Here is a 25,679-nt window from a genome sequence, read left to right on the forward strand (position 1 = left end):
GTGGAGCAATCCAAAAAATAAAAGAATTGGAATGACTGTACACAGTCAACTCAAACAATACAGAGTCTCTTCCTCAAAGACAAAGGCAGATGAAAACTGGGTGACGTGTTCAGTTCTTTTCATGGCTTAATTAAGTTACTACAGTGAGAAAGCGGCTGAAAAGCCACTCTAGTATTTTATTGATTAAGATCCCATTTAAACTCCACCTATTGACTTTCTAGCCCTCTGTGGAAGGTCACAGAAGAATGACATTATCAACTGTGTGTTCAAACTCCTCTTAACTTTGTGTTTCCTATGTTCATAGACTTCTCTGTATTTCAGTCTGGCTCAAATGAAAAAAAAAATTGTTTCAATATTGCCATTATGAGTCCATTGTTCATTAGTTGACTTGGTAACATACTTCCCTTTCCCTTCTTGATTGCATTTCCTCCTTTCCCAGGAGTCTGAGGCCTGAGGAGAGGCAAATGCCTGGCCTAGGAGTCCTGGGTTTTTCCCTCCTCCAGGCATTCTTTCAGTGACCTCCATGTCTGCTGAGAAGCATGGCAGTAGCCAGAAAGTCACAGCCATGTCCATTCGTAGCTGAAGTAGCCTTTATTCGGAAAACAACCAGTCAGGAAAAAAATAAATTGTAAAAGACTAAGTCAAATGCCAGTTCCAAGATGTGGGGAAATGAGTTGGGTAGCCTAATCCACTCTAGAATGCTGAGTTTTCTTAAAACCTCTTTCCCTCAGCCAGCTATCTCTTCCCAAGGTGCTTTGTAGTTTCACGTGAGAGCTGAAGGGACAAAGCAGATAATGGCTACTTTCCTGAAAGTAGCATTAACAGTTGCTAACTATGATACCTCCCCCTTCTCAGCAGAAGTCAGGTGGGACTATGGCTCGGTTAAAAAGAATGCCTTAGTAGGTAACACTGCTGGAGAAAGGCCACTAAGTCATAGGCATTTGGCCCCCAACATCTGCGTTACCTGTAGTCTAGTATTGTTAATAGTTGGTTTTGTACGAAATAAGTGGGAAAGAAACAGTTCAAATGTAGAGAGAATCAACTTCATGGAAAACAAACTGTCTACAAGGAACCCAGATGATATGAGATGTGGACTGTTTACCCTAACACCTACCAGCTAAACAATGTGCCATGGCAATAGGTGAAATAATGTCAGGAAGCAGAGAATGATCTATAACTTCATTAATTCGTTATAGACATTCTAGAAATTCTGTCTTAACTCTGAACCACTGTGGTCTCTAGGAGTCCAGAGTGAAAGCAAAACAGAGTAGAGATAAGATTATTTTAAGATGAAGGCTTAACTGAGGATGTTTGACAAAATCAACCTTCTCACCTAACACTCTACCTTACATGTAGAAAATAAGCCAAAGATGTTTCTTATTAATGTTGCTATTTGTCTTTGTTTGGGTTCCCCCAGGAGCCAACTCTGGGAGAATTCAAGTACAAAGAGTTTGAGAGGTGATACAAAAGAAAGTGAGAACAAGGAAGGGAAGGCAGATAGTAAGGTTGTGAAACCAAGCAAGTTATCCATGTGTGTAACTGGGACTCGGTCCGGAGGTGAATTCTAGAAGCCAATGTAGAACACACACCTGAGTTTCCCAAGCATAGTCACTGCAGATGCTGTTAGAAAATATTAATCCTCAGGCACTTCCGGCCTGCATCACATAAAACCACCAGACAAAGAGTTGCACATGGAAGTCCAGCCCAACCATATTTCCTGGGGCACCAACACAGGCTGCTACAATGTCATTACAGACAAAACCATATTCACCATGATCACAATAGTATAGAAAGAATTCTCCATCCAACTCTGCAACTATAACAGGAATCTCCAGCACGTCAAAGGAGAAATCCTCCAAGGTACCTGATGCTCACTGAACTATTTTCTTTATTCTAACACCTATTTGGTGTAATTGTATGGACACTTTAATCTGACAAACACGTATTATCCATGTGGCTTAAGAACTCCAAAGAAGTGGAACAAACTCAAGATAAAAGTCTTTGCTCTTAAGGAGACTATAATTTGAAGGGTAAATGATATATACAAATAACTATAATACAAGATAGAATGTAATACACCTCCATTCATTCACCCAGTATCTATTGAGTGTCCTTTGTGTGCCAGGGAAGCTTGGAGGGAAGGGAAAGTTTTCTTTATTGAGGTTCTTGGGAGTGTTGGGAATTGCTCTAAGAAGGGAAGGCTTTTGAAGAGGAAAGTGACATTCAAGCTGTATTTCAGGAATGCTGAGACATATAAGGCACTAAGAGATAACATCTAAGTAGCTCAGAAAGCATTAGTGAGCACATATTCTAGGCCTGCCTTTACACTAGACACTGGAAGAGACATAAATGAAGGGAAGGTTGTGATCTTTGCACTTAGAAAGCCAGTGTTGCACCTGACCAAGGAACATGACATTCTAGTTAAGAACCTAGAACATTTTTGCCTCCTTTACCTTCTGGTCAGGAGCCACTGTAAAGGGTCTTTTCGATAGAGCAAGATGACAGTACACTAATAAAAGGCAACAAACTGTTCACAACCCTCTGAGAACCTCTAACCTTTAACCATTAACCTTTTACATAAATCTAGTGTAAAGACTCCAAGCCTGTGTTTGAAAGATCAAGTTCTAGGATAAAGAAGATATATATACAGTTGACCCTTGAAAAACATGGGTTTGAGCTGTGTGAGTCCACTTATACATGGATTTTTTAATGAATAAATACAATACAGTTCTGCAAAAAAAAAAAATAGAAAACAAAAAACAAAGAACAACAACAACAGCAACAAGAAAAACACCACACAAAACAAAACAAAAAAAGAGATCAAGATTCTAATATGGATTCTTTCCTTACCTAGCCACGTCCATTTAAAAGGACTATTAAATCTCACTGGGTTAGAGCTTGTTTATCTATCGTGTCAAATAATAAAACTTCATCCTACCTACCAAACAGAACAGTGAGGAGTAAATAAACTCGCAGATGTGAGAACATGTTGGTAAAGGGAAAGTGTTAAATCAAAGTTAGGTGTCATCATTAAGAACTTTCACACAAACCATATCAACAAGTTGAACTGAGTGCAGGGGAGATGGCAGGGACACAGAATCCCTGACAGCTGGCTGAGAGGTTAATCGGCAAAGGCTTTGAGAGGAGCAGGTAGCCATTTATGACACTATCACACAATAATGTGATTAAAGTAATAGAACAGATACGCAATCAAGATGAATAAGAATCTGTAACACTGACTCCAGGATTGGAAACTAAACAGATAAAATCAAGAAACCAGCAAAGTTCATTATACTCTTACAAAAGCACAGTTAGTTGGCATTTGTAATCGGAAAGTTTGTGCCCAAGCAAGGGTGCTTGAAAAGGGGACATTTAATAGATTATTTCTGAAAGCAGACAAATAGATTTTGGTGAGCCATGGACTATGAAAGCCATCTGCACTTACTTTCCCTGAGCTGGTCTAGCAGAACTCACACAAGGGTGTCACAGCACCAGGAATAAACATGAGCCAAGGAAATAGCTTTTCTGTGCTGTGCTTGGACTTAGGAGGTGTTAAGCCATTGGGCCAGTAGCATTCCAACATTCTCTGATATCATTACATTACAAGTGGGGATTGAATGATGATGAATGGATTCTCAACCACCTAATCCCATGGACATCTGAATAATTGAGTGCCAGAGCCTGCCTAATTGGCATTTGGCTCCACAGAATGAGGCTGGTGGCCATGCTAGCTGGCAGACACATGGTCCAGTTTGCCCGTCTCAACTGTGTGATGACTTTGTGTGGATTTATAGGCCATCTGTCTTCCAAGGCTGCATTCATAGAAATCTCTGTTCTTGTGAGCTTTAAAAGATTTTACCTGCATGTGTTTGGCTATTTTTTTTTTTTAAGCTAACTAACCTGTTTTTTGCTGTTTGGTTATTTTTTGGGTTTTGGTTTTTTTGGTTTTTTTTGCAAAACCCACAAAACAATGTCACATCTTCTGTTTAGCATTTCTCTGGTCCTCATGTTGGCATAACAGGTTTCTTGTTGTATTTTATTTTTCCTGCTAAAAGTCAGACTCGTGGGTTGGAGAATAAAAACGTTAGAGGATGCCTTTAAATCACATGCAGAGATTAGAATGTAAATTAAGTCTGGAAAAGAATTTTAGTCCTTGATAGACAAATCCGAATCAAAGAGCTAATCCTCACGCCTCTGCCAGATGGGTCACTTGTGCTGCCTGAGCCCAGCTTCTTTCACAGATTAAAGTAACACGTTTTAGAGAGATAAGTAAATCAGGGGGAAAAATTGCTCCTTGGTCACATTCAGGGCTATTTTTAGGACTAATCCAGAGTGCCCAGATTAAAGCCAACTGCCATGGATGCAAGACCCTCTCCTTTTCATCATCTGTGTCCCTTATCCAGCCCAGTGCTGGGAAAGTTATGTGGGCAAACATCATCAGTCGCACACACCACCATCTGTCCCTCTCCATTGCCCCACTCACGCTTTGTACCCCTGTGACCTCAGACAAGCCACTTAACTTCTCTAAGCTTCAGTTTGTTCAACTAAAAATGGGATAGGATTTTTGTCATAGGATTTTAGTGCCTGGCACATGGTCAGTGCTCAAGTAAGGGTAACACTTCCTTCAATGATGATGATGATGATGATGATGGAGATTATCATTGTTACTATTTACCTTCTCCCGGATTATGTATGGTATTCAACAGCAGGATAGCATAGTAGTTAAGAGCATGGAACACAAAGCCTGATTACCTGGGTTCCAATCCCATTTTATCCACTTGTAAGCTGTGTTACTTTGGGCAAGCTACTTGCCTTGGGTTTCTCATCCACATAAGGGGCATAAATGTATTACCCACTCCATGGAGTTACCATGAGGATGAAATGAGTTAATATTTGCACATACTAAACAGTACAGAAAAGTTCGTTAAATGACATACTGGAAATAGATAAATCTCAAGAAGCTCTTCAAAGAGCTTCTCTGTCTTCCTTTCCTATCCTGCTTGCACTTTTACAATACATTTCCTTTCAAGTCAGAATCCATTATTAAAAAAAAAAAAATACTGTGTTTGTAAATACAGCCAGTTACATTTTCTTTCCCTGAGCCTCCACGGCATAATGTTTTTCTTTAGCGCTTTGCTGTTCCAGCTTACATCTGCTTTTAGGACTACCTCAGGAGCAGTTCCATGCCAGTGCTTTGATGCCATGATTGGGTCATTTCCAAGGTCACCATCCTGGTAAAAAACACATACTGAATAGAAAAGAGCCTGACGGCGGGACTTTCAAGGCACCTTGGTAATGTGCCATGAATTCTAGAGATTAGCTTCTGAGCATGCCTTGCTGTACTTTTCTCCTCTGGTCATGCAGCTCCTGTAAAGTATCATGAGACAGTGTGGTGCTGAGGACTCACCACCAACCTCAGCAGTTTCAGGGCACAGGGGAACATCAGCTTGTGGTAACTGACCTTATCGATAGTCACTTTCATAAGCTTATAGGTAGAATATGAGGGTTTATGGATTTATTTCAGATATACTTCTTGTGAATTTAAAAAGAAATTCTACCAGGGCTGAACAAAGAGGCTAAGAGGCCCTGTATTGAACAGGGCAGGTGACTTGTCAATGCAATGTAATGAAGAATCAAGTCTTCTATTGTTTAAGAATTGATCTGCCCTATTCTGAATTATCATAATCCCCTCTTTGTGGTCTATTTTGATGGCTTTAGACATTTAGTGCCATCTAATTAGTGTTTCTGCCAGGGGCTAGGCAGAGGGACAGGGTAAAAATAAAACTTTTCTGCTGTTTCTCGCCACTGGGGAACACCAGGGCTTGGAACTTTAAGGAACACCTCCTGGGAAAGGAGCCACAACCTTTTCTCTTCAGGACACACTTGTCTGGAACTTCCCCTAGACTTGGGATAAGGAAGTCTTAGTAGAGGAGTGCCCTCAGAACCAAGAAGAAAAAACATCCTTTCCCCTGCCACCCCTCCCTTCCCTGAGGCAAAATTAGAATGCTTTGTTCCTACTGTATTGGAGAAGAGTGAGAGGACTTGGAAAGGAAGAGAGGAAATATCTCATCTGAATACTCCCAACTACACCTGAATTGAATATGTAATTTATCTCAGGTGCCCTAGAATTTAGTTCTAGAAGTCTCCTTAAATTTTTTTTAGATTTAATCAGAAAATTTCTCAGGCAGTGCTTTGAACTCAAATTATAATTTTACATGAGAGACTTGGGAAAAAGAATTACATGACATCAAATTAAATCTGGATGTATTTTCTTCTGATTGAATTAAGTTATGAGGAACACATCCCATGACCACCATAAGGGGAGTTGGACAATTCACTGGCACCCATAAAATCAAAGGCTGGCTTGTCTCCGTAATGACTGCCTTAGAAGCATGTAGACACTGGAACCTCCTTACATACATTAACATACCTGTTCCATACAAGCAGCCTTGTGAGGTTGGCAAGAGAAGCAAAGGGGACCAAGCACCTTTCTGCCTGATAAGTACCTGAGTGCTAAGACTGCTTCTGTGACTCTGATAACACTCTACCTGGGAAAAGATATAGCAAGGAACAGCCAACTGACAAATTACCCATCTAGCACCCTCTCTGGTGAGATATTGGTCACTGCTTACTCTTCACTAGAAAGATGTAAGTAAGAGAAAACCAGGGAGGCCTATGATAACTCTCTGACCCGGCAAAATAGGTCAATGACAGAAGACCTTCAGCTCCTCCCATCTGATTCGATTTCCCTAAAAATGCTAGGATCAAAGGGCAAAGCATGTGAAATCTGACTTTATAAATTTAACAGTCTGGTGTAGTAGAAAAATCATGGGTGGGCACCTGAGTGACTCAGTTGGTTAAACGTCCAGCTCTTGATCTCAGCTCAGGTCGTGATCTAATGGTTTGTGAGATGGACCCCTGGGTCGGGCCCTGTGCTGACAGCGTGCAGCCTGCTTGGGATTCTCTCTTTCCCTCTCTCTCTACCTGCCCCTGCTCATGTGCATGCTCTCTCTGTCTCTCTCTGTCTCTTAAAATAAATAAACTTTAAAAAAAATAAAAGAAAACTCATGAAATATCAGGATAAATATGATGGTCTGAATATATTCAACTAAATTAAATTATCTTGAAACTACACTAAAATTAAAGGAGTTTTTTTTTTAAAGGCATAATCTGGCAAGGGTGGAGACAATAGGCTAAGAGACAATAATTACATAATGTCAGCAGCTAGTTATATGCTTATTGCTATTACAGACTGGGGAAACCTATCCTACATCTGCCATGTAAAAAGCTGGGGACTAATCTGCATTATTCTATGAAACCTTAAAAGTCTTAAAAATTGATAGTGTCAGGTTCCTCTGGAAGTAGGTTTTGGAGTACAGCCTAAAATAAGGTTGACTACTGTTTAAGGGATAGTCGGAACTCCTCCCTGGATAAAGACTAAAGATTTACTCTCTGGAGATGAGGTAACAGAGAGTCCCAGGTGAAGGCAGAGCTACAATTTTGAAAGCAAGGAGATAAAGTGATCATAAATGTACTGAGTGCTGAGTTCTCCAGCCTTCTTTCCGCATTTGCTCTGGAAGGCTGATATCCAGGCCTGTACTCTCCTGGCAAGTGATTAAATAGATCTTCTCTCAGGACTCTGATCAGCCCAGGATGAAAGTCCTAAAAGTATTGACATTAGCAGTCACTCCAAAGAGACAAAGACTGATCTCTCTGAAATGATATTTTATTTTCAAGTTTATACTCAGTTATCCAGATGCATTCAAAAATCCAGTCAAACTTTGTAGTCTACCGTTTTGAAATATGAACAGAAAATTAAAAATTTCTAGACAAATGAAAAACTTTTTTTTCAAGTAGAAATAAGGAAAATGTAGCTTTGGAGAAAACAGTGAGAAGAAAACTTTAATTACACATGTGCTATTTATATCCTTAGAAAGATAACAGAACATATTGCACTATGGAAAAAAGAACACAATGCTATTTTTTAAGAAATACCAGAGAACACAAACTGGCCCTTAGAAGGGCCCTTAGATTGAAAAGAAGGGCAGGAGAAACAAAACATTAAAAGAGTATTGGAAATAAAGCTGAGGAAATCTCACAGAAAGTAGAACAAAGAAACAAAATTAATAATTTGAGAGAGGTTGTATTAAAATGCAAACTTTGACCAAATAATGTTCCAGAAAGAGAGAACAGAGGAAATTATCATAGAGATAGTTCATGAAATGCTTCAAAGGAGGCGGAAGGAGGCAGAGCAACAGTTGATGGCCATGGCGTTTGTGCAACACCACATGACAGTTTCTTTGCAGCAAAGATATTGCTGAAGAATTATAAGACCTCTAAATGGCCACTGGGACCATCATTTTGTCATGCCACTTGCCTCTTTTATTACTTTCAAGATCGTTTCTCCCCAATGAAGTCCAATCTTTTCACTTTTGCATCACTGGTTTCCCTTTTCATTGAACACCTGAACTTCTGAACAAAATAGCTTCATAGAGCAGTGTTTTTCCTGCTCCTTAAGGGACTTCAATTTTTCCTACTTTGGTTCTGAATGGTTCAAAGGCTACATACACTTATATGAGTGGCATATCCAATTGGAAACATACCAGTCTTCTAACAAGAAAATATGTAAAGGGCTTTATTTGTAGGCTTTGTAAGCTGGCCTTATCCTTCTGGACTTATCTTCTTGGTTTTATTCCAGAAAGTTGTAGCATTGCTTTTAGTTGTAGTTTGATGTTTCCTAATGTCATCCTAATATGGGACAGTTTGTTTTTGATTTAGCTAGTAATCATCCCTAATATATTAAATCACTGGAACTCAGAATTTATGGGAAGAAGAGACTTAAGAGCTTGTATAGTTTACCCATCCTGTGGTTGAGGAATTTGCCCCTTATCAGTTACTGCTGGCAGAAATGGAAGCTAGATTTTTTTGTGTTAATTTTTTTAATGTTTTCATTTATTTTTGAGAGAGACAGAGACAGAATGCGAGTGGGTTGGGGCAGAGAGAGAGGAAGGCACAGAATCTGAAGCAGGCTCCAGGCTCCAAGCTGTCAGCACAGAGCCTGACACGGGGCTTGAACTCACAAGCTGTGAGATCATGACCTGAGCTGAAGTTGGACGCTCAACCGACTGAACCACCCAGGTGCTCCTGGAAGCTAGATTTCTTATTCTGTTACTAATTTGTTTAGAAAAACAGTGTTTCCTAGCTTAATTCTCAAGGTTTTTTATTTTTTCTATGCTCCTCAGTATACCAGGAAAAAAATGTAAGCAGTTTTGCAAAAATAGTGCAAGGTTGATGGAGAAAGGACTGATACATTTAGGTCAATAGCAACAACAATTATCCAGCTATAGGTTATATGCAAAAAGAAAAATCCTTTAAAAGTCTGTTTTCTGTCCCAAAGCTTTTACTAGTCAGAAGTATTTTTTAAGCTAATTCATTATGCCAAAAACATCTGCATTTTTCCCAGTGAATTGCTGATCCCTTAGCTGACACTTTACAACTTATAAACCTACTACTCCTTATCCTTACCATTTCATTGACTTTTCTTGACTTTGACATATGTCTGCCTAGTCATTTGGTGCATCAAAAGTCTTCCACATTTGCTCTTTATTAGCAACGCAGAGCTTTGGGGTTGAAAAGTTGCTCCCAGGTGTCTGTTCACCTGCAGTCTGTAATAATATTCTGAACTGTCTTCCAAACTCTTTCATTGTTCTTATTCAAGGTTAGGTAAATTCCTTCACTGGGAACTTTTAAATTATTTAATATAATTAATTGTAAATAATCTTCACAAATACTGACTCACCCAACTCTGGGTTGTTGTTTTTTTTTTACTATTATTGATTTAAATCTAAGCTAAAAAATTATGTTAAAATCTTCAACTCCTGTAAAATTGTAAAGGTAAAGAAGATAACCCAAAGGTTATGTTTGCTTGACCTATAGAATATTAACCAGCTTTATATTCAGTTTAACAATATTTTTATAAGTTTGGTTTGGGGGTTTTATAGGTTTGTTGGGGGTTTTGTTTGGGTGATGTGCTAACACACACATGTGTGCATACATTGGTGTCTCACAGCCTTCTTTGAGATTCAAGTTTTGCCATCTTCTTGGCTTTCTCATTAATGAATTAAATGAAACTTGGACACATGTTCTTTGGCATATTTTAAAGTATAACTTGGCCTTAATTATAATATCCTCCTTTGGGAATAACAAATATATAGCTTATACATATAAGATTCTCTGTCTTGCACCTATGAAAGACATCAAAATTAATGAGAAGCATGGCTCAGAATTTTTCTCAACATATGCCCAGAAGGCACTAGACACAATAAATGGGCATTGATGCTAAAGTTAAAATTAGTCATCCTCCCCATATTGGTGTGTTTTGTTTTAATTGCTCCTTAAAGTTGCTGATCGGGCCAAAGGATATTTATTCCTGCAAGGTAACAGACACAAACTGACAGCCTTAGAGTCACCAACACCATAAAAGTGGTTTGATTAGCCACACAACATTATATTGCTGTCATTTGCATGCCTTCAGAAGGAGCATACACTTGTGAGTTTTCCACACTCCACGGCTCCCTGGTGCACACATTATTCCATTGGTCACATTACTTTCCTTCCTGGGCCCCTAAAGACACTTGCCTTTACTCGTGTCCTCTGAGAAATAGCTGTAGTTAGAGACTGAGCTATATGAAATTGTCATTTGCATAGGTTAAAATTGCCAAAATTAGCAATTTCATATGATTTGACCTAATCAAATAAAAGAATCAAAATTATTCTATCCTTCATGATCTTCCACTTTCAAATGAATTTATTTCCTATTTTGAATCACTAATAAGCAAAATAAAAAGACTGATATAACACCTACTGTGCACAAAGAATTGGGGTAGATCCCAGGGACGACAAAGATATCAAGGCACACCCTGCTTTGGAAGAGCTCATGCCTGATTTTCAAAGTGTGAATGATCTTATTTTCTATTAGATCATGAGCTCTATGAAAGCAGAGGCTGTGCTTCAGTTTTCTGTGTACTCATCACGTGGCAGATGTTCAATAAATCTTTGTTAAACAAAACGGTAACAAAGTGGAAGGTAATGAGAGAAAGAAGAAGGAAAGGAGAGAAGGAGGGAGGGAGAAATGGGCATTAGTTTGAGAAGCTGCCAAGATGGACTTGTCACAGGGAAAAAAAAGGAAGAATATGAAGAAATTAATTTTTTTTTAATATTTATTTCTAAATGAGTTCTAGACTCCAAAATATTTTTTTAAACTGTCTATTGGAATAGCTTTGACTCTAAGTGGCATTGATTTTGGTTTGTTTCCAAAATGAAACCAGTCTGAAAGGATATATGCATTTCATCATAAATGAATTTTAAAACGAAGCTTCAAGAGCAGTAACCAAAATATTTTCATAAATGGTAGCATGATTGGAACAATTTCTTTGTTAGTTGATGCTTATTTGATGGTACAAACTATGGCATCTATTAAAATTCACACAAACATACCAGTATGTTGACCTTTATGTCATTTCTAATGCATAAGACCTACTTAACACTTTTTCCTTTTGTCATTATTTAACATATCAAAGTATATATTAGAGCTGATTTTTATTAAGTTCATAGTGCAAAAAATTATTCCTATTTCAGTTTGTTTAGGAGATTTTTCTTTTCATAAAACTCAGCTTCACTCACCAACAACCAATAACTGAATTTACTTTTAAAATGTATTTATTCCTAGGAAATATTAAAGGCAGTTTCGCTATAATTTTTCCAGAATTGAGAAAAGTACTCATCAGTTACTTTGAGAAACCTATTGGATGTAAAAAGATTTACATTGTGGTCAGTAGTCAAAACTAGCTTTGTCACTTGTGGATGGCACACAACATTTTATCATTCAAGAGTATTGTTCAAATCAATAAATGTTAGAATTATTAGAGATCATGCTTGTACTTATGGGTTTGGATAGGGGTAAAGAGAAGGAAAAACCATTGGTGAAAGAGTAAATTGCTAGAACTTGAAAAGAAAGCACACTGGGTTATGTGTACTAAAAAAAGGCTTAAACATGGGTATAGCCTCTAAACCAACAGTTCTATTCCTGGGAATTCATCCTAAAGAAATAAGTAAGAGTTTGTGCACAGATTTAACTATCAGAGTATTCAGCACAAAGTTATTTATACTAGTGAAAAATTAGAAACAACTTTAACATCCAATGACAATGAAAGATTACTTAGCCGTGCTATGGTTACATACCTTATACACATAAAATATAAATATTATAAATTACATGACAATGTTTCTAACATATTGTTCAGCTAAGACAAAGGTCACTAAATCTAATTAAGGTCAGTCTAATTACTAAATGATTGCACCTTCATAAAAGAATTACACACACACATACACACGCACACGTTTTTTTGTTTTCCTGGAGGGCATACACACCAGGATTTTAACAGCACCTAGTTCTGAAGAAAGAGTTAGACTCGTTCAGAAAAGTTTTACTTTTTATTTCTGCTCATCTCTTTTTCTAATTTTTTTTCAGTGAGCATATGCCACTTTTATGTTAATACAAAACTCTTTCAGCAAGAAGAAAGAAATGCTACCCTCCAATGTTTACAAGCAGTGTCCCTACTACTCACAAATGTGCTGGGGTTTTTGAGGCTCTTATTGTTAAGGCTGAAGAAATAAACTGTGGTAATGATCAAAATAGTGAAGATGACCTCTCTGGGAATTCCATAAAGATTACTGTAATAAAGATAAAGAATTATCTCAATATTTAGCATCAGTCATCTCAGAAAGGTTACAACAAAAGCAAAATTCTAAATAAGATCCGAGTAAACTAAAGTGGGAGTCATATTTCTTCCATTTGAAGTAAAGCCATTCTAAATAAGAAATTTAAAGACCTCCTTGTTTATGAGCATTTGAGTTTTTATTCCTAGGAAAGACTCATTTGTGGTCATCTATATTTTATGTTTCAGAGAAAAAAAATCACAATTTGAAAACACTTCCACCTCATTTTAAATAATATACCCATTCTTGAATAACTTTTTTGATTATAAAAGTAACATATACTCATAATAGGAAATTTGGAAATTCAATCCTAATTCTATTACCCAGAGAGAAGCACTCATAACATTTTGATGTCCATTCATAAAGTTGATAACCATTTTTAATTTAAGAACAAAAGATTGGTGTTTAGGTATTTAAATCTTCTGAAAGTCAGTGAGACTCATGTAAGTACCTTTTTCTCTATTATCTGTGGCATTGGGAGATAATTGTAGTGCAATGACATAATACTTGATGACTGTTATCCATGCTAAAATGCAATTGTGCCTACTGTCTTCTACCTTGGATGCTACCAGAGTTTTCTGGAAAAAAAAAAAAAGTTAAAGCACCATGATACCAGCAACCCATAAAAAGAACACATTCACATTCTTCTTAACTCTTCATTTCCTCCAGGACAGATATCAGTGGATGGCTTTATGCGCTATCTGAGTGGAGAAGAAAATGGAGTCGTTTCGCCTGAGAAACTGGATTTGAATGAAGATATGTCTCAGCCCCTTTCTCACTATTTCATCAATTCCTCACACAACACCTACCTCACAGGTACGAATTCACAGTTCTTTGACAATGACTTTAGCCAATCTCACCAAATTTCATCAACTTCTACTTTCTGTTGATCAGAAGGGAAGGCGTGTTTTCTTTCATTTCCTGGATGTAAGATGCCTCTGAGAACTGACTTCCAGGACCAGAGGCTCTGCCTGTAAGAGGAATATCATTTCTTCACAACATATCTTTTCCTGTTTTTAAGTCTTCTAAAATGTATCCTGTCTAATATCTTTGGGCCAATGGAATTTTTGTGGATTTGACCTCCTTCTTTAGTGGACTTCAAACCATTGGCAATACTACCTAGTTCTCTGGACTCTTTTCATATACAGCAAATTTCTTTTATTTAAAAAGATTTTTTAAGTGTATTTATTTTTAGAGAGAGAGAGAAACAGCGCAAATAGGGGAGGGGCAGAAAGGGAGAAAGAGTCCTAAGCAGGCTCTGGGCTGCCAGCGCAGAGTCTGATACGGAGCCTGATTCCACGAAACTGGGAGATCATGACCTGAGTCGAAACCAAGAGTCAGATGCCTAACCGACTGAGCCACCCATGGGCCCCAGAAAAATTTCTAAAGCATAAATAATTTACTTTCAAGGCAAATAGCTAATTTTGCTCAAGGTGCAATGGGGCTTTAGATGTAAACAAATTTACCCCTGAATGACAATCTATACTTCATTGTAAATATTATAATAATGAAGGAAAAAACAAATGTGCTTCCAAATGTGATCCTAAATTGAGCATTGCCATATTTTTAGTAGATTATTAAACAGAAAAAAATTAAAGATATATATATCACCTCAACTTAGTTTAAAATTAACATTTTAATAAGTACAGATTTTAATAAAGCTAAAAACATTTGTATAATCAAAATACACTTCTTGAAGAATACTTTCCATATGGCAGATTTCTAAATACCAGCCTTGAAAAAACTTTGTAAAAAATCTACTGGTTACAAAAATAAAGGCTTTTCAGGGGTGCCTGGGTGGTTCAGTTGGTTAAGCATCTGACTTTGGCTCAGGTCATGATCTCACAGCTTGTGAGTTTGAGCCCCTCATGGGGGGATTCTGTGCTGACAGGTCAGAGCCTGGAGCCTGGTTTATCTCTGCCCCTCCCCTGATCGAGCTTTATCTCTCTCTCTGTCTGTCTCAAAAATAAACATTTAAAAAAATTTTTTAATTAAAAAAAAAAGGCTTTTTAAAAAGCCATATCACTATCTTACTTCAGACAGTCCTCACCCAAATTAATAGAAGATAGCCAGACCTTAAGACCCACAATGTACCTGAAGTCTGGGGTCTCATTTGATACGTATAAGTTGTAGATGCCCACCATGCCTTGAGAGAGGTTTTGATGTGCCCATGGCTCATTGTCTAGGGGCATGCGGTTTGTGTTGCAGGGAAGACCAGTGATGCTATGAACATAATGACGGGCATTATTCATGGGTGTCCAAGAGAATTTTACAGGATTCAGTTATACGGCAAATAAGCAGCTCTTTCATCTAAACTCCTTAAGGAGATCCATCCATCCCAGTACAAATGTATGTTGTATTGGTATCAAATGCAGCATTGGCCCGGTATCCCACACTTGATGAAAAAATGGCTTAGAATAGAAATGATCCTTCTATAGAGAGAGCAAAGTAGCCTCCAGACAGCTAGAGTGGGCTGTTCCCAGGATTATTCCGTATACTCTGAGAGCATCTAATCAGAACCAGATAGTCTGAGTTCTAGCCTGTTGAACTGCAACTTGTATGTTCTTCATAAAAACTGAGTGGCTATCAGGCTACTCTCAGCCTGTTTTATTTCAACTGACATTATCTACTAGGAGACATTCCTGCCAAAAAGTAATGAGATTCATGTTTGGCTCATCCTAAACTCTATTTTTGTCATTTCTTGCTGCATAACAAATCACTTCAAAATTCAGTGGCATAAAACACCCACCATATTATTTTCATCCTCATTCTGTATGTCAAGAATGCAGATAGGGCACAGAGGAGATGGCTTGTCTCTCGTTCCTGGTGTCTTGAGCTCCAGCTGCCAAATAAATACCTGGGGATAATGCGAACACGTTGGGTGTTGGAACGGTCTGGATGCTTCCCCACCATCGTGTCTGGAACTTGAGCTCGGTTAGGACTCCTGACCTAGTTGCCTATAAGAAGCCTCACCATGTAGGTTAGGCTTCCTCACAGCATGGCCACCCCGGGGTAGGTGGACTTCTTACATGGCAGGTCATGGCTGCCAGAACAAGTGTCCCAAAGAACAAGGAGGAAGCTTAACTGCCTTATTGTACATCACCTCTGAAGTTCTGTGCTGTCACTTTCTTATTTGTTAAAACAGTCACAAACCTACACAGATTAAAAGGGAGAAAACATAGACCATAGTCCTCCTTGGGAAGAGTGTCAAAATACTTTTAATTTGTTATCTTCTCAGGGGATTCTTAATCCTATTTGGTACCAGTGACCAATTTGTCATTCTGGTGAAGTTTATGGACCCTTGTAAGAGTAGTATTAACTGCATAAAATAAAGTATATAGGATTAAGGAGATAATTTCCAATGAAATATTTTTATCAAATATTAAAAAACAAATTTGTGATAAAATAATATGTATTTCAATGAGCACAATTTAAAGATTAGTATAAATAATATGATGTGACTATTTGCAATAATGGAATAGGATGTGAAAATATCTATAATTTCACAGTTCTGCTTGTACTGCATTTATAAGAGATTGTTAAATTTAACATAGAATTTTAGATTAAAGATGTAATCTTGGTTTCTCATCCAAGTTTGAGGAGGTCAATAGAACCTCAAATTAAGAATCTAGATCTTGGGACATCTGGGTGGCTCAGTCAGTTAAGCGTCTGACTTGATGGCAGCTCAGGTCATGATCTCAGGGTTTGTGAGATCGAGCCCTACATCGGGCTCTGCACTAACAGTGTGGAGTCTGTGAATTCTCTGTCTCCCTCTTTCTGTCCCTCCCCAGCTCACGTTCTCTCTCTCTTCTCTCTCTTTCAAAATAAATAATCATTTAAAACAAAAAAAGAGTCTAAATCTTTCACTTGATAGCATCCTAAAAAATATAACTGTAAATACTGACACATGATGGAATCTTGCATTTAAGACTACAAGATTCTTAAAAATATGTAAATATACATTCGGTTAAATTTTGGACATTATATGTGGTTTCATCTGCCTGGAAGTCACAGTATGCAATAATTTTAGCAATAGTCCTTCTTATCTCCAAAAGTGCCTTTCAACTGATGTATTTACATCCATTAGTATCTATATTATTTGCCATATAATAAATGAGGCAATGGTAGCAAAATGATGGAATAGTAAGACTGATTAGATATAGTCTATATCCTTTTTACCTTCTCTCCGAGGACATTAATTTCTCTTTCTGCTTATCTTTATGGACTTATGGTTTTTAAATTTTATGTAGATTCACCAACCACAGCCATTGTACTCTTTTTGATAGTCGAATTGTCTCAGCTTTGGTCAATGGAAACATTTCTTAGGCTGGTTTCTATATTCTCTTGACACAACCCATTGATCTTTGAAAATGTCCTTGCTTTCTGGCACATCAAGATCTTCCAGGCTTACTTTGTTCCTTTCTGCACTACACGTGGAAATCAGACTTTTCCCCTGAATGACCTCTGGTTCCTTTTAGTGGAAAAAAAAATTGGGTAACAGCAATTTGAACCCCGCACTATGGAACATTGTCTCTGGACCATTTCAGTGAACAAAGTAAGAAAAGATACATTTGTTTATGAACTGTGCCAGTTCATATAAATGTCTTCATTCCTATCTTCCAATGTATTTAAATTCCTGATTCTATAACTGTGCTTCCTTTAGCAATCTTGATACCTATCAAATTTATGTAATTAATTCCCTTATTTTACTAACAACAAAATAATAGCTCCAAGAAAATTGTTCAGTATCAATAGGAACTATAAAACTACAAAATACTGTTCAGTTTTTCTCTGTAATTCCTTTTTGTGGATGTTTTTTAACTGCATTTCACCAAGGATTTTTAGTCTACTGAATTTCTTCCAGTCACTCATTTGCCCTACCTCTGAATACCTTGGTAGGTACAGATGCGGTAGAGAATTTGGCTTTGTTGTGTCGGCTTGGTTTTTGAGTGTCAGCAAATTAATGGTTGATAGTTATCAGAAGTTGAAGCTTTCAGCTACTAAGAGAGAGAAGGGTCCACTCTACTTTTTGATGAAGAAAGAATTCAGGGGCACCTGGATGGCTCAGTCAAGTGTCCCAACTACGGCTCAGGTCATGATCTCATGAGTTTGAGCCCCGCGTTGGGCTCTGTGCTGACAGCTCAGAGCTTGGAGGTGCTTCAGCTTCTGTGTTTCCCTCTCTCTCTGCTCCTCCCTTGCTCATGCCCTGTCTTTCTTTGTCTCTCAAAAATAAATAAACATTAAAAAATAAAAAAAAAAAGAATTCAAAGAGCTGTCTCCAAATTGCAGTACAAAGGTCTCAGATCACCACCATCTGATATACAGGATTTCTGACCAAGTAAACCAGGTCTCTTGCCAATTATTTAATTTCCAAAGTAGTATTAGAATTCCCATATTTTCGAATATTCAGATTTTAAAGCTATGTTATCTATGTGAAACCATGTTATGATCTTTACAGGTTTTTTGTGTCTTGCTTACTTTTCTGAGCTGTACATTATTTTACTGAGGTTTGCATTATATAAATCCACATATTTGCTATGTTCCTTTATCCCAATACCAGTAAAAGTCTTTCATTTTCCTACAGGTGAATTAAGGAAGATTCCCCATAGTTAACAAAAAAATCTACATATAAATTCTAATACAGGCTCTGGATGTTTTGTCTGAAATTCTCTTTTGAGAATTTGGTTTTACTTCATATGATATTATTAGTATCCTCACTTTAATTATAGACAAACCTAATGTAGAACTGTCCCAGAGGACTTTGGGTAAGATATAAACATTGATGATACAGAAATTCAAACTTCCCAAAGCCAATTAAGAATATTACAAAATAAAGTTGAAACCAAAGTAAAACCCAATAAAATCCAATTAAATGTTAAAATCAATACCTAGGAAATGAGATCTTATACTTTATAGGCATTTCCAGAACAAGTAGAAACTTTTTCTATGAAATGTTATTTCATATAAAGGGTATTTGGTGGAAAAAGGAGTTTTCCTATTCAAATGAGTTTTAGAAATGCTAGGTACAAACAAAGGTTGGCACCTATTACAGTACGTTTTGAACATACGGGAAAAAAGCTTACAGATGCACAATCATTAAGGTTATGATCAACCCTGTTCCCCCACTGTCACCACCTTACTTATTTTCTTGGAGCACATTAAGAACTAGTATTCCTGAGAATGCTGGTCTAAATTCAAATAAAGAGAATTTTGATATTTGGAATGTTGTATTTTGAGCATTCAAAGGAACTATAAAAGTTAAATGTACAATATGAAAGCCAATCAATTTAGAAATGCATTATTATTATTATTATTATTATTATGTCTATTTCGTTATTCATTATTGCCCTTCTGTTGACCATCAGGATGCCCAGAAGGAAAAATAAATGGGATCATTGAAAGAAGTGTATGCACATCAACAGAATGAGTTGGTTTTTAATTATGATGGTCATTTTTCATGGGGTTTTGGATAGTCTTGGCAGTACATCAAGTAGTGATTATGTTTTAAATTATTATTTTTCCTTGAGGAACCCACCCTTATGGCTCAAAACAAAATTCTCTCAGTATAGTATGCACTCATTTCAACCTATACTTTTTCAGCTCTTCATAAATCTGTACTCTAATCGATTTGGGAGATAATGGCTCCATATTCATGGACAAGAAAAGTGTTATGTCTCTGAAAAATTAACATCTCCGTTCAGCTTAAAAAACACACACACACACACATTAGATTTGAGGTTTTAGTTATCTTCCAATGAATTAAAACACCTGATTGAATGTATCAAATAATTATTCAACTCCTCACATATATGCTCTGAGCTGCAAAAAAGTTCTATAAATGATTTACCCTTGTCATTTATCCACTACCAGCCCAGACTGAGTGTTACTCTCTGCTTTTCCATCTCTCTTACTCTTTTAACCCTTACCATGTGTAACCTTTTGTAATTTATTTTTGGTTTAAAGCACACACAAACCTATGAAAGTTGGTGACAGAATGGAAAAAGATCATGTTTAGCAAATAAACAGACTGCATTTAAATTTCCCTTTAAGTAAATTAACTCTTCTAAGCCTTAGTTTCTTCATTTGTAAAATGAAGATAAATTGAAACAGCCAGAGTATTTTTGGCCATTAGTAATAAGATACTAATTACTTAATGGCTTGAATGTTAAGGAATTTATTACCAATCACAGCAAGAAGTCCAGAAGCAGAGTAGTTGAGGTTGATTAAATTAGAAATTCACTGATGTCATCAGAAACCCAGACACTTTCTATCTTTTTGCTCTCCTTATGGTTGCAAGATCCCTGTTCACCCTGAGCATTGCCTCCCTATGAAATAAGATCCACATGGGGCACAGGGCAAAGGTCTGTCTTACGGCCCTTTGTGGGAGTGAGGTCTCCCGCCCCTACCCAGTAGACTTTCCTTTATGCTGTATTAGATACAGCCCAGAGTTATACACCACATAGCAATGCCTACATTAACCACTAACGTGGACCACAGAAGTATTGTGAATGATTAGGAAGAATTAAGATTTACCCCAGGGCTGAGGAGGGGACCATGAAGCATACCAGAACCTAAATAGAATATTCTGTTGGCAAGGAGAAAGAGAAAGAAGAGAAAGAAAGGGCAACCTAAGTGTAAGATTGGGGTGAGAATTAAACTCCCTGGCACTTAAGAACTTCTCCATTATTTGTACTTGCCTACCTGCCCAGATGGGTAGGGGTAAGGAACATGTCGAGTGTCCTTTGTGCATCCCCAGGAACCATTATTTGCCTCTCATAGAGAACATGTTTGAGAATGTGCACAGACCCTGATGGTGAAGCTTCTATAGTCAGTAAGGCATATACTGAAAGTTGCTTCCCCACTTTCTCACTTAAGCCATCTTGTCACAATTGGATTCATGTTGAAGACAGCTTCATGGTCTCCCTGGGGCAAGAGGCAGACACTTTGGGAGAGACATCAGATCAAACGGATGCCCTTAGAAATGGTCAAGATGAATAACATAGAATTTATATTTTGGACAGTTTTCTCAACTGTAACTGTGGAATTAGGTGACTTGAACGGCTGACACAGCATTGAAAGCAAAAGGCGAAATGGTTCCTGTCTCCATTTATAGAAAAAGATCATATTTGTGGAAGAAGGCCACTGAATTAACAAATGCATCACATTCTGGAAATTTTTTGCCATAGAGGTTGAAAAGAAGACAATACATAATGATAACTATAAACATAGACAATTTCTCAGAAGGCTATGTTAATAGAAGGATTGTTATTTTCCATTTTCTGATCTCTTCAATCCATGGATGCCTTGAGTAATCCTAGACAAAGCACAAGTGAATGTAGCCAGCTGACCAAAATGAATGCAGCCAAGTGAGAAGTTACAGAGCTATGAGTTGGGGCAGTATTATGAACTGAACTGAGATGGAGCTTCAGCTCTCCAGTTCAATCATGGGCTTGGAATATACTCCAGAGGGTATTCACAGCTAGGCAGAGATGATGTCAGATACTAGTTACAGAAATAACAAGGGTTGAGTGACTCATGACATATCATTAATCCCAACCCCAGGCAATCCCCTGGCCCAGAAGCTATATTTTATTGGATGCAATCAAATGGAAATAAAATGGGTGGTGGGATATAATAATGAGGAGTTAGGAATGTTAGGGAAGAAAAATAAACTAGCTTTGAGGATTTAGGCAGAAAAAGATGAAATAATGGAGAATGTTAATATACATATTTGGAAGAAAAATCTCCATAAATGAAGGAAAACACACAGGGAACCTAAAATGCATTCCAAGGAATAGAACAATTATGGGTAAGTGTGAATTTTCTAAAAATATGCTTTCTTTGGGAGGCTTCCATTTCTAATAAAGACTATTAATTTTAAGATTGAACAAGTTGAACTTTGAAGGATTCTTCTGGGCTTAGGTTGTTGGGGAATAAACATAACATAGACACATATACTCTCTCTCTCTCTCTCTCTCTCTGCCTCTCATCTTCCATTCTTTGGTGTTTTTTTGTTCAGATTCCTCTGCATCTGACAAACCCAACCCCATACCTTACCAGGTCTTTAGAAACATTAACTGATTAACATTCAAAAAATACATCAAATACCAGCTAATTTGTTCTTTCAGTGATAAAAAAAAAATTTTTTTTTGCATGCAAATCCAAAGAAATGTTTCTAGAAATTTTTTGTAACTTTTATAACAGAAAGCTTTAGTGTGACTGAGGTATTTATCTACTAAAGTCTACCATTAAATCTTATCTAGTTCATGTATCCAAGGGAAGTTCCCTCCTGAAGTTAGTAACACTCAGTGAACTGTTCATGAAATAGACTCAGAACCTGCACATTGTGTAATGGTATTGTATAGTCAGTAATACATTTAAACAATTTTCTAGATAACACACAATAAAATCTTCTCTACTCTTTAATAACATACCATTTTCTGCAGGAGCTAGCATTTTTAATGAGTTATCCAATAATTATTTGCATTCTTCACTTTCTTTAGCTAAAGCAGCCTCCCTTAAGCTTAAAAATCATATAAATAACTGTCTTTTCTCCTTCACTGTCACTGCCCACCCCCATTTTTTAATGCAGCAAAACCTTTATTACAATAAACTTTCAGGCAATTATAAATGGCAAATTGATTATCTAGCATCAGGAACTTTCCAGAATATTTTGTCAGCATTTCTTCCTTCACAAAGACATTTGTGTGTTTAAAATGCCCTATTTTTCCAGCAGAGAAAAGTGATTATGAAAACCTACTTAATCAGCCTTTCATGCATTTACTAGAACTCTATAGAATTCAATACTGTCATCCTTTTGTTATGCTGATGTTTGAGTGTTGTGACATGCATATAAAAATAAAATTAAGCCAATAGGCTTATCCCATTTTCTTTGTCCTGTATGTTTTCCCTGGGCATAGATCTTGTCTTGAAATAGATCTTGTCTATTTCAAAGTTATTTTGACTGTTTTCATCAGTTTGTCATTTTTTAACTATTTAAAAAATGGTGGAGACTTATAGAGTAGAAATCAGAGAAAATATTTAATGTGGAAAACCAAAGCTTCCATTGTGTGTTGATGGTCGGCCTGTCTCAAAAGTTATTTATTATTAATTTTTTAAAAAATAACTTATCAAGGGGCCCCTGGGTGGCTCAGTAGGTTGAGCATCGGACTTCAGCTCGGGTCATGATCTCGTGGTTCCTGAGTTCAAGCCCCGCATCAGGCTCTGTGCTGACAGCTGAGAACCTGGAGTCAGCTTTGGATTCTGTCTCCCTCTTTCTCTGTCCCTCCCCGACTCATGCGTAAGCGCTCTCTCTCTCTCCCTTTCTCTCTTTCTCTCTCTCAAAAATGAATAAACATTAAAAATTTTCAAAAAAAAAACTTATCAAGAAGTAAGTACTTCCAATAACTACTTAAATGAAATAGGAATAGTTTGGCTTCCACTCCTGCCCTCAGACTTCTCAAGTGCCTTGATTATTACAATTCTTATCACTTTACTAGAGTATTTCAGTTCTGTTCACAAAGGTTTTAAATTTTGATGAAGTATATGTATTTTTTTCTTTGTTGTTTGTGCTTTAGCATCATATCTACAAAACCATTGCCTAATCCAGGTCACAAAGTTTTAGCCTTATGTTTTTTTTCTAGGAGTTTTATAGTATGATCGCTTATATTTAGGAGCTTAATCCACTTAGAGTTAATTTTTTTATATGATGTGAGATGGGTTGGATTAACTTCATTATTTTACACATGTCTCTCCAGTTGTCCTAGCACCATTACTTGAAAATATGATGCTTTCTGCAATGAATTGTTGTGGCACCCTTGTAAGTCAATTTGAGGATAAATGTGAAGGTTTATTTCTGTACTCTCAGTTTTATTCCATTGATCTATGTCTATTCTTATGCCATCAACATACTGCCTTGATTATTGGAGTTTTGCAAGTAAGTTTTGAAATCGGGAAATGTATGTCCTCAAATTTTGTTCTGATTTTTGGCCATTTGGGGTCCTTTACATTTCCATAGAAATTGCAGGATCAGCCTGTCAATTTATGTAAGAAACCAAGTAGGAGTTCAATAGGAATTGACCTTGTAAATAAATTTGGGTTCTAGTGCTATCTTAGCAATGTTGAGTCTTCTGTTCCATGAACATGGACTATCTTTGCATTTAAGGTCTTCTTTAATTATTTTGTTATTAATGCTTTATAATTATTAGAGAAAACCTTTTACACTTTTTTTGTTAAATTTGAATTTATTCCTACAAACTCATTTCACTTTTGAAAAGAGAATGCTTAGCTTTTCTAAACATTTTTGACTTGGACAAACATGACAGAAAGGTTGATTTATACAACAGAATAGCCTTAAAGACTCAGACTTAAATGATTGAGTTGTGAAGTTATAATCCTACTCTCTGCCATTTTCATTATCTGAAAATAAATATTTAAAAAATAAAGGTAGTTATACAAGAGAGGTTTTTATGAAGATTAAATATAGTAATACATGTAAAATCTGAAGAACTACACTTGGCACTTGGTAAGCAGTTACTGTTATTGTTCCATTGCTCTCCTCCTTCTATTCTCTCTTCCCTAAAATGACTGCTAGGGAGCCACAATTACATTTGGTATTATGCCACTACCTTACAGTATGTTGACACAGAAGGTTGAGAATAACCACACAAGTTGTTGAACTCCTTCTTCTCCCACTGTTGAAAAGATTGTCTAGGAAGCCACCAATGTCTTCCTTGCTTTGTAGGAGTCTAAGTATCATTTTGTTGGTGTTTTACAGCTGGCCAGTTGGCTGGAAATTCCTCTGTTGAGATGTATCGCCAAGTGCTCCTGTCTGGTTGTCGCTGTGTGGAGTTGGACTGCTGGAAAGGACGGACTGCGGAAGAGGAACCAGTCATCACCCATGGGTTCACCATGACAACTGAAATATCCTTCAAGGTAGAGTGAATGAATATTTCAAACAGAAGAAGCTAGAGAGACCTAAACCCTTTTGGATAAAGCCTCCTAAGGTAGAAAGTCCCAGTGGTTACAATTAAGCCCATGGACTTAATTGCAATTTCAGAGGCTAAAATTTAGCAGTGCATTTATGGGTAATTAGCATCATGTCATGGAGAACTGTGGTGTCTCAGAAGTACTGCCATAGAGAAGACTTACAGGATTTGGGCTTATATTAGATGATTTGGGTGAGGATTCAAGAAAGTAAGGTTTTGCTATAGATTGGGTGCTGTCAATAAGCAGAAATAATCCTGTGATTGTGTATCGTAATAAATCCTATCTAGAAAGCAAAACTACAGCTGTATTTTATAAGGAACTTCAGCCATTCTTATTAGCAGGAATGAGGGTATGTTTGGTCATCCCCCTTCTCTTTCCACACATGGCTCCATCCTACATCATAAAGGGCCTAATATTCATGCATATGGGCACAGAAGCCAAATTATCCAAGTTATGTTCACATCCCCTACAAAGAGCCATCCCCAGGAGCTTGGAATCATTTGGGTGGACAAAATCTGGGGTCCTAGGTACCCAGAGAACCATCTGGGAAAAGGGTATATGGACTGTAGGGGACATGTGTTTTTTTACTGACTCAGGCTTCTCACCTCTTTGGAAGTGAACCAGAAAAGAAGGGCCAGAAGACAACCTCTAAGGCACAACTCCCAAGGCATGAGCCCCATGCCTGCATTAACTGGATCTCAGGGCAGAACTGAGTCTGGGTCACTAACCCTTGCCCTAAGCAACCAAGGAAACAGTGCAAATATGTGGCTAGCTAAGGAAGAATGGGGACAAGGCCATTGAGAACGGGGAGGTCAGTGTGCTGAGACACCAAAATGTTGGATGAATTATATGTTAATGTCACTAAGATTGGTGACAAAGCTTTGGACGAAGAAGGCAGTGAAGCATTTGCCAAA

The 25,679-nt window shown here is 37.3% G+C and overlaps 1 protein-coding gene across 3 annotated transcripts in view; it reads left to right on the plus strand.

The window, feature by feature from the left end:
• The window catches only part of PLCB1 (phospholipase C beta 1), a 695,548-nt gene that overhangs the window by 499,403 nt on the left and 170,466 nt on the right, over positions 1–25,679 (plus strand). For all 3 annotated transcript variants that reach the window (XM_027069591.2, XM_027069592.2, XM_027069593.2), the window contains exons 10-11: positions 13,447–13,593; positions 24,554–24,711. In XM_027069591.2, coding sequence (XP_026925392.1) covers positions 13,447–13,593; positions 24,554–24,711 — 305 coding nt within the window. The remainder of the gene's footprint in view (positions 1–13,446; positions 13,594–24,553; positions 24,712–25,679) is intronic.

This window comes from Acinonyx jubatus, chromosome A3 (assembly GCF_027475565.1).
Source record: "Acinonyx jubatus isolate Ajub_Pintada_27869175 chromosome A3, VMU_Ajub_asm_v1.0, whole genome shotgun sequence".
Taxonomy (NCBI): domain Eukaryota; kingdom Metazoa; phylum Chordata; class Mammalia; order Carnivora; family Felidae; genus Acinonyx; species Acinonyx jubatus.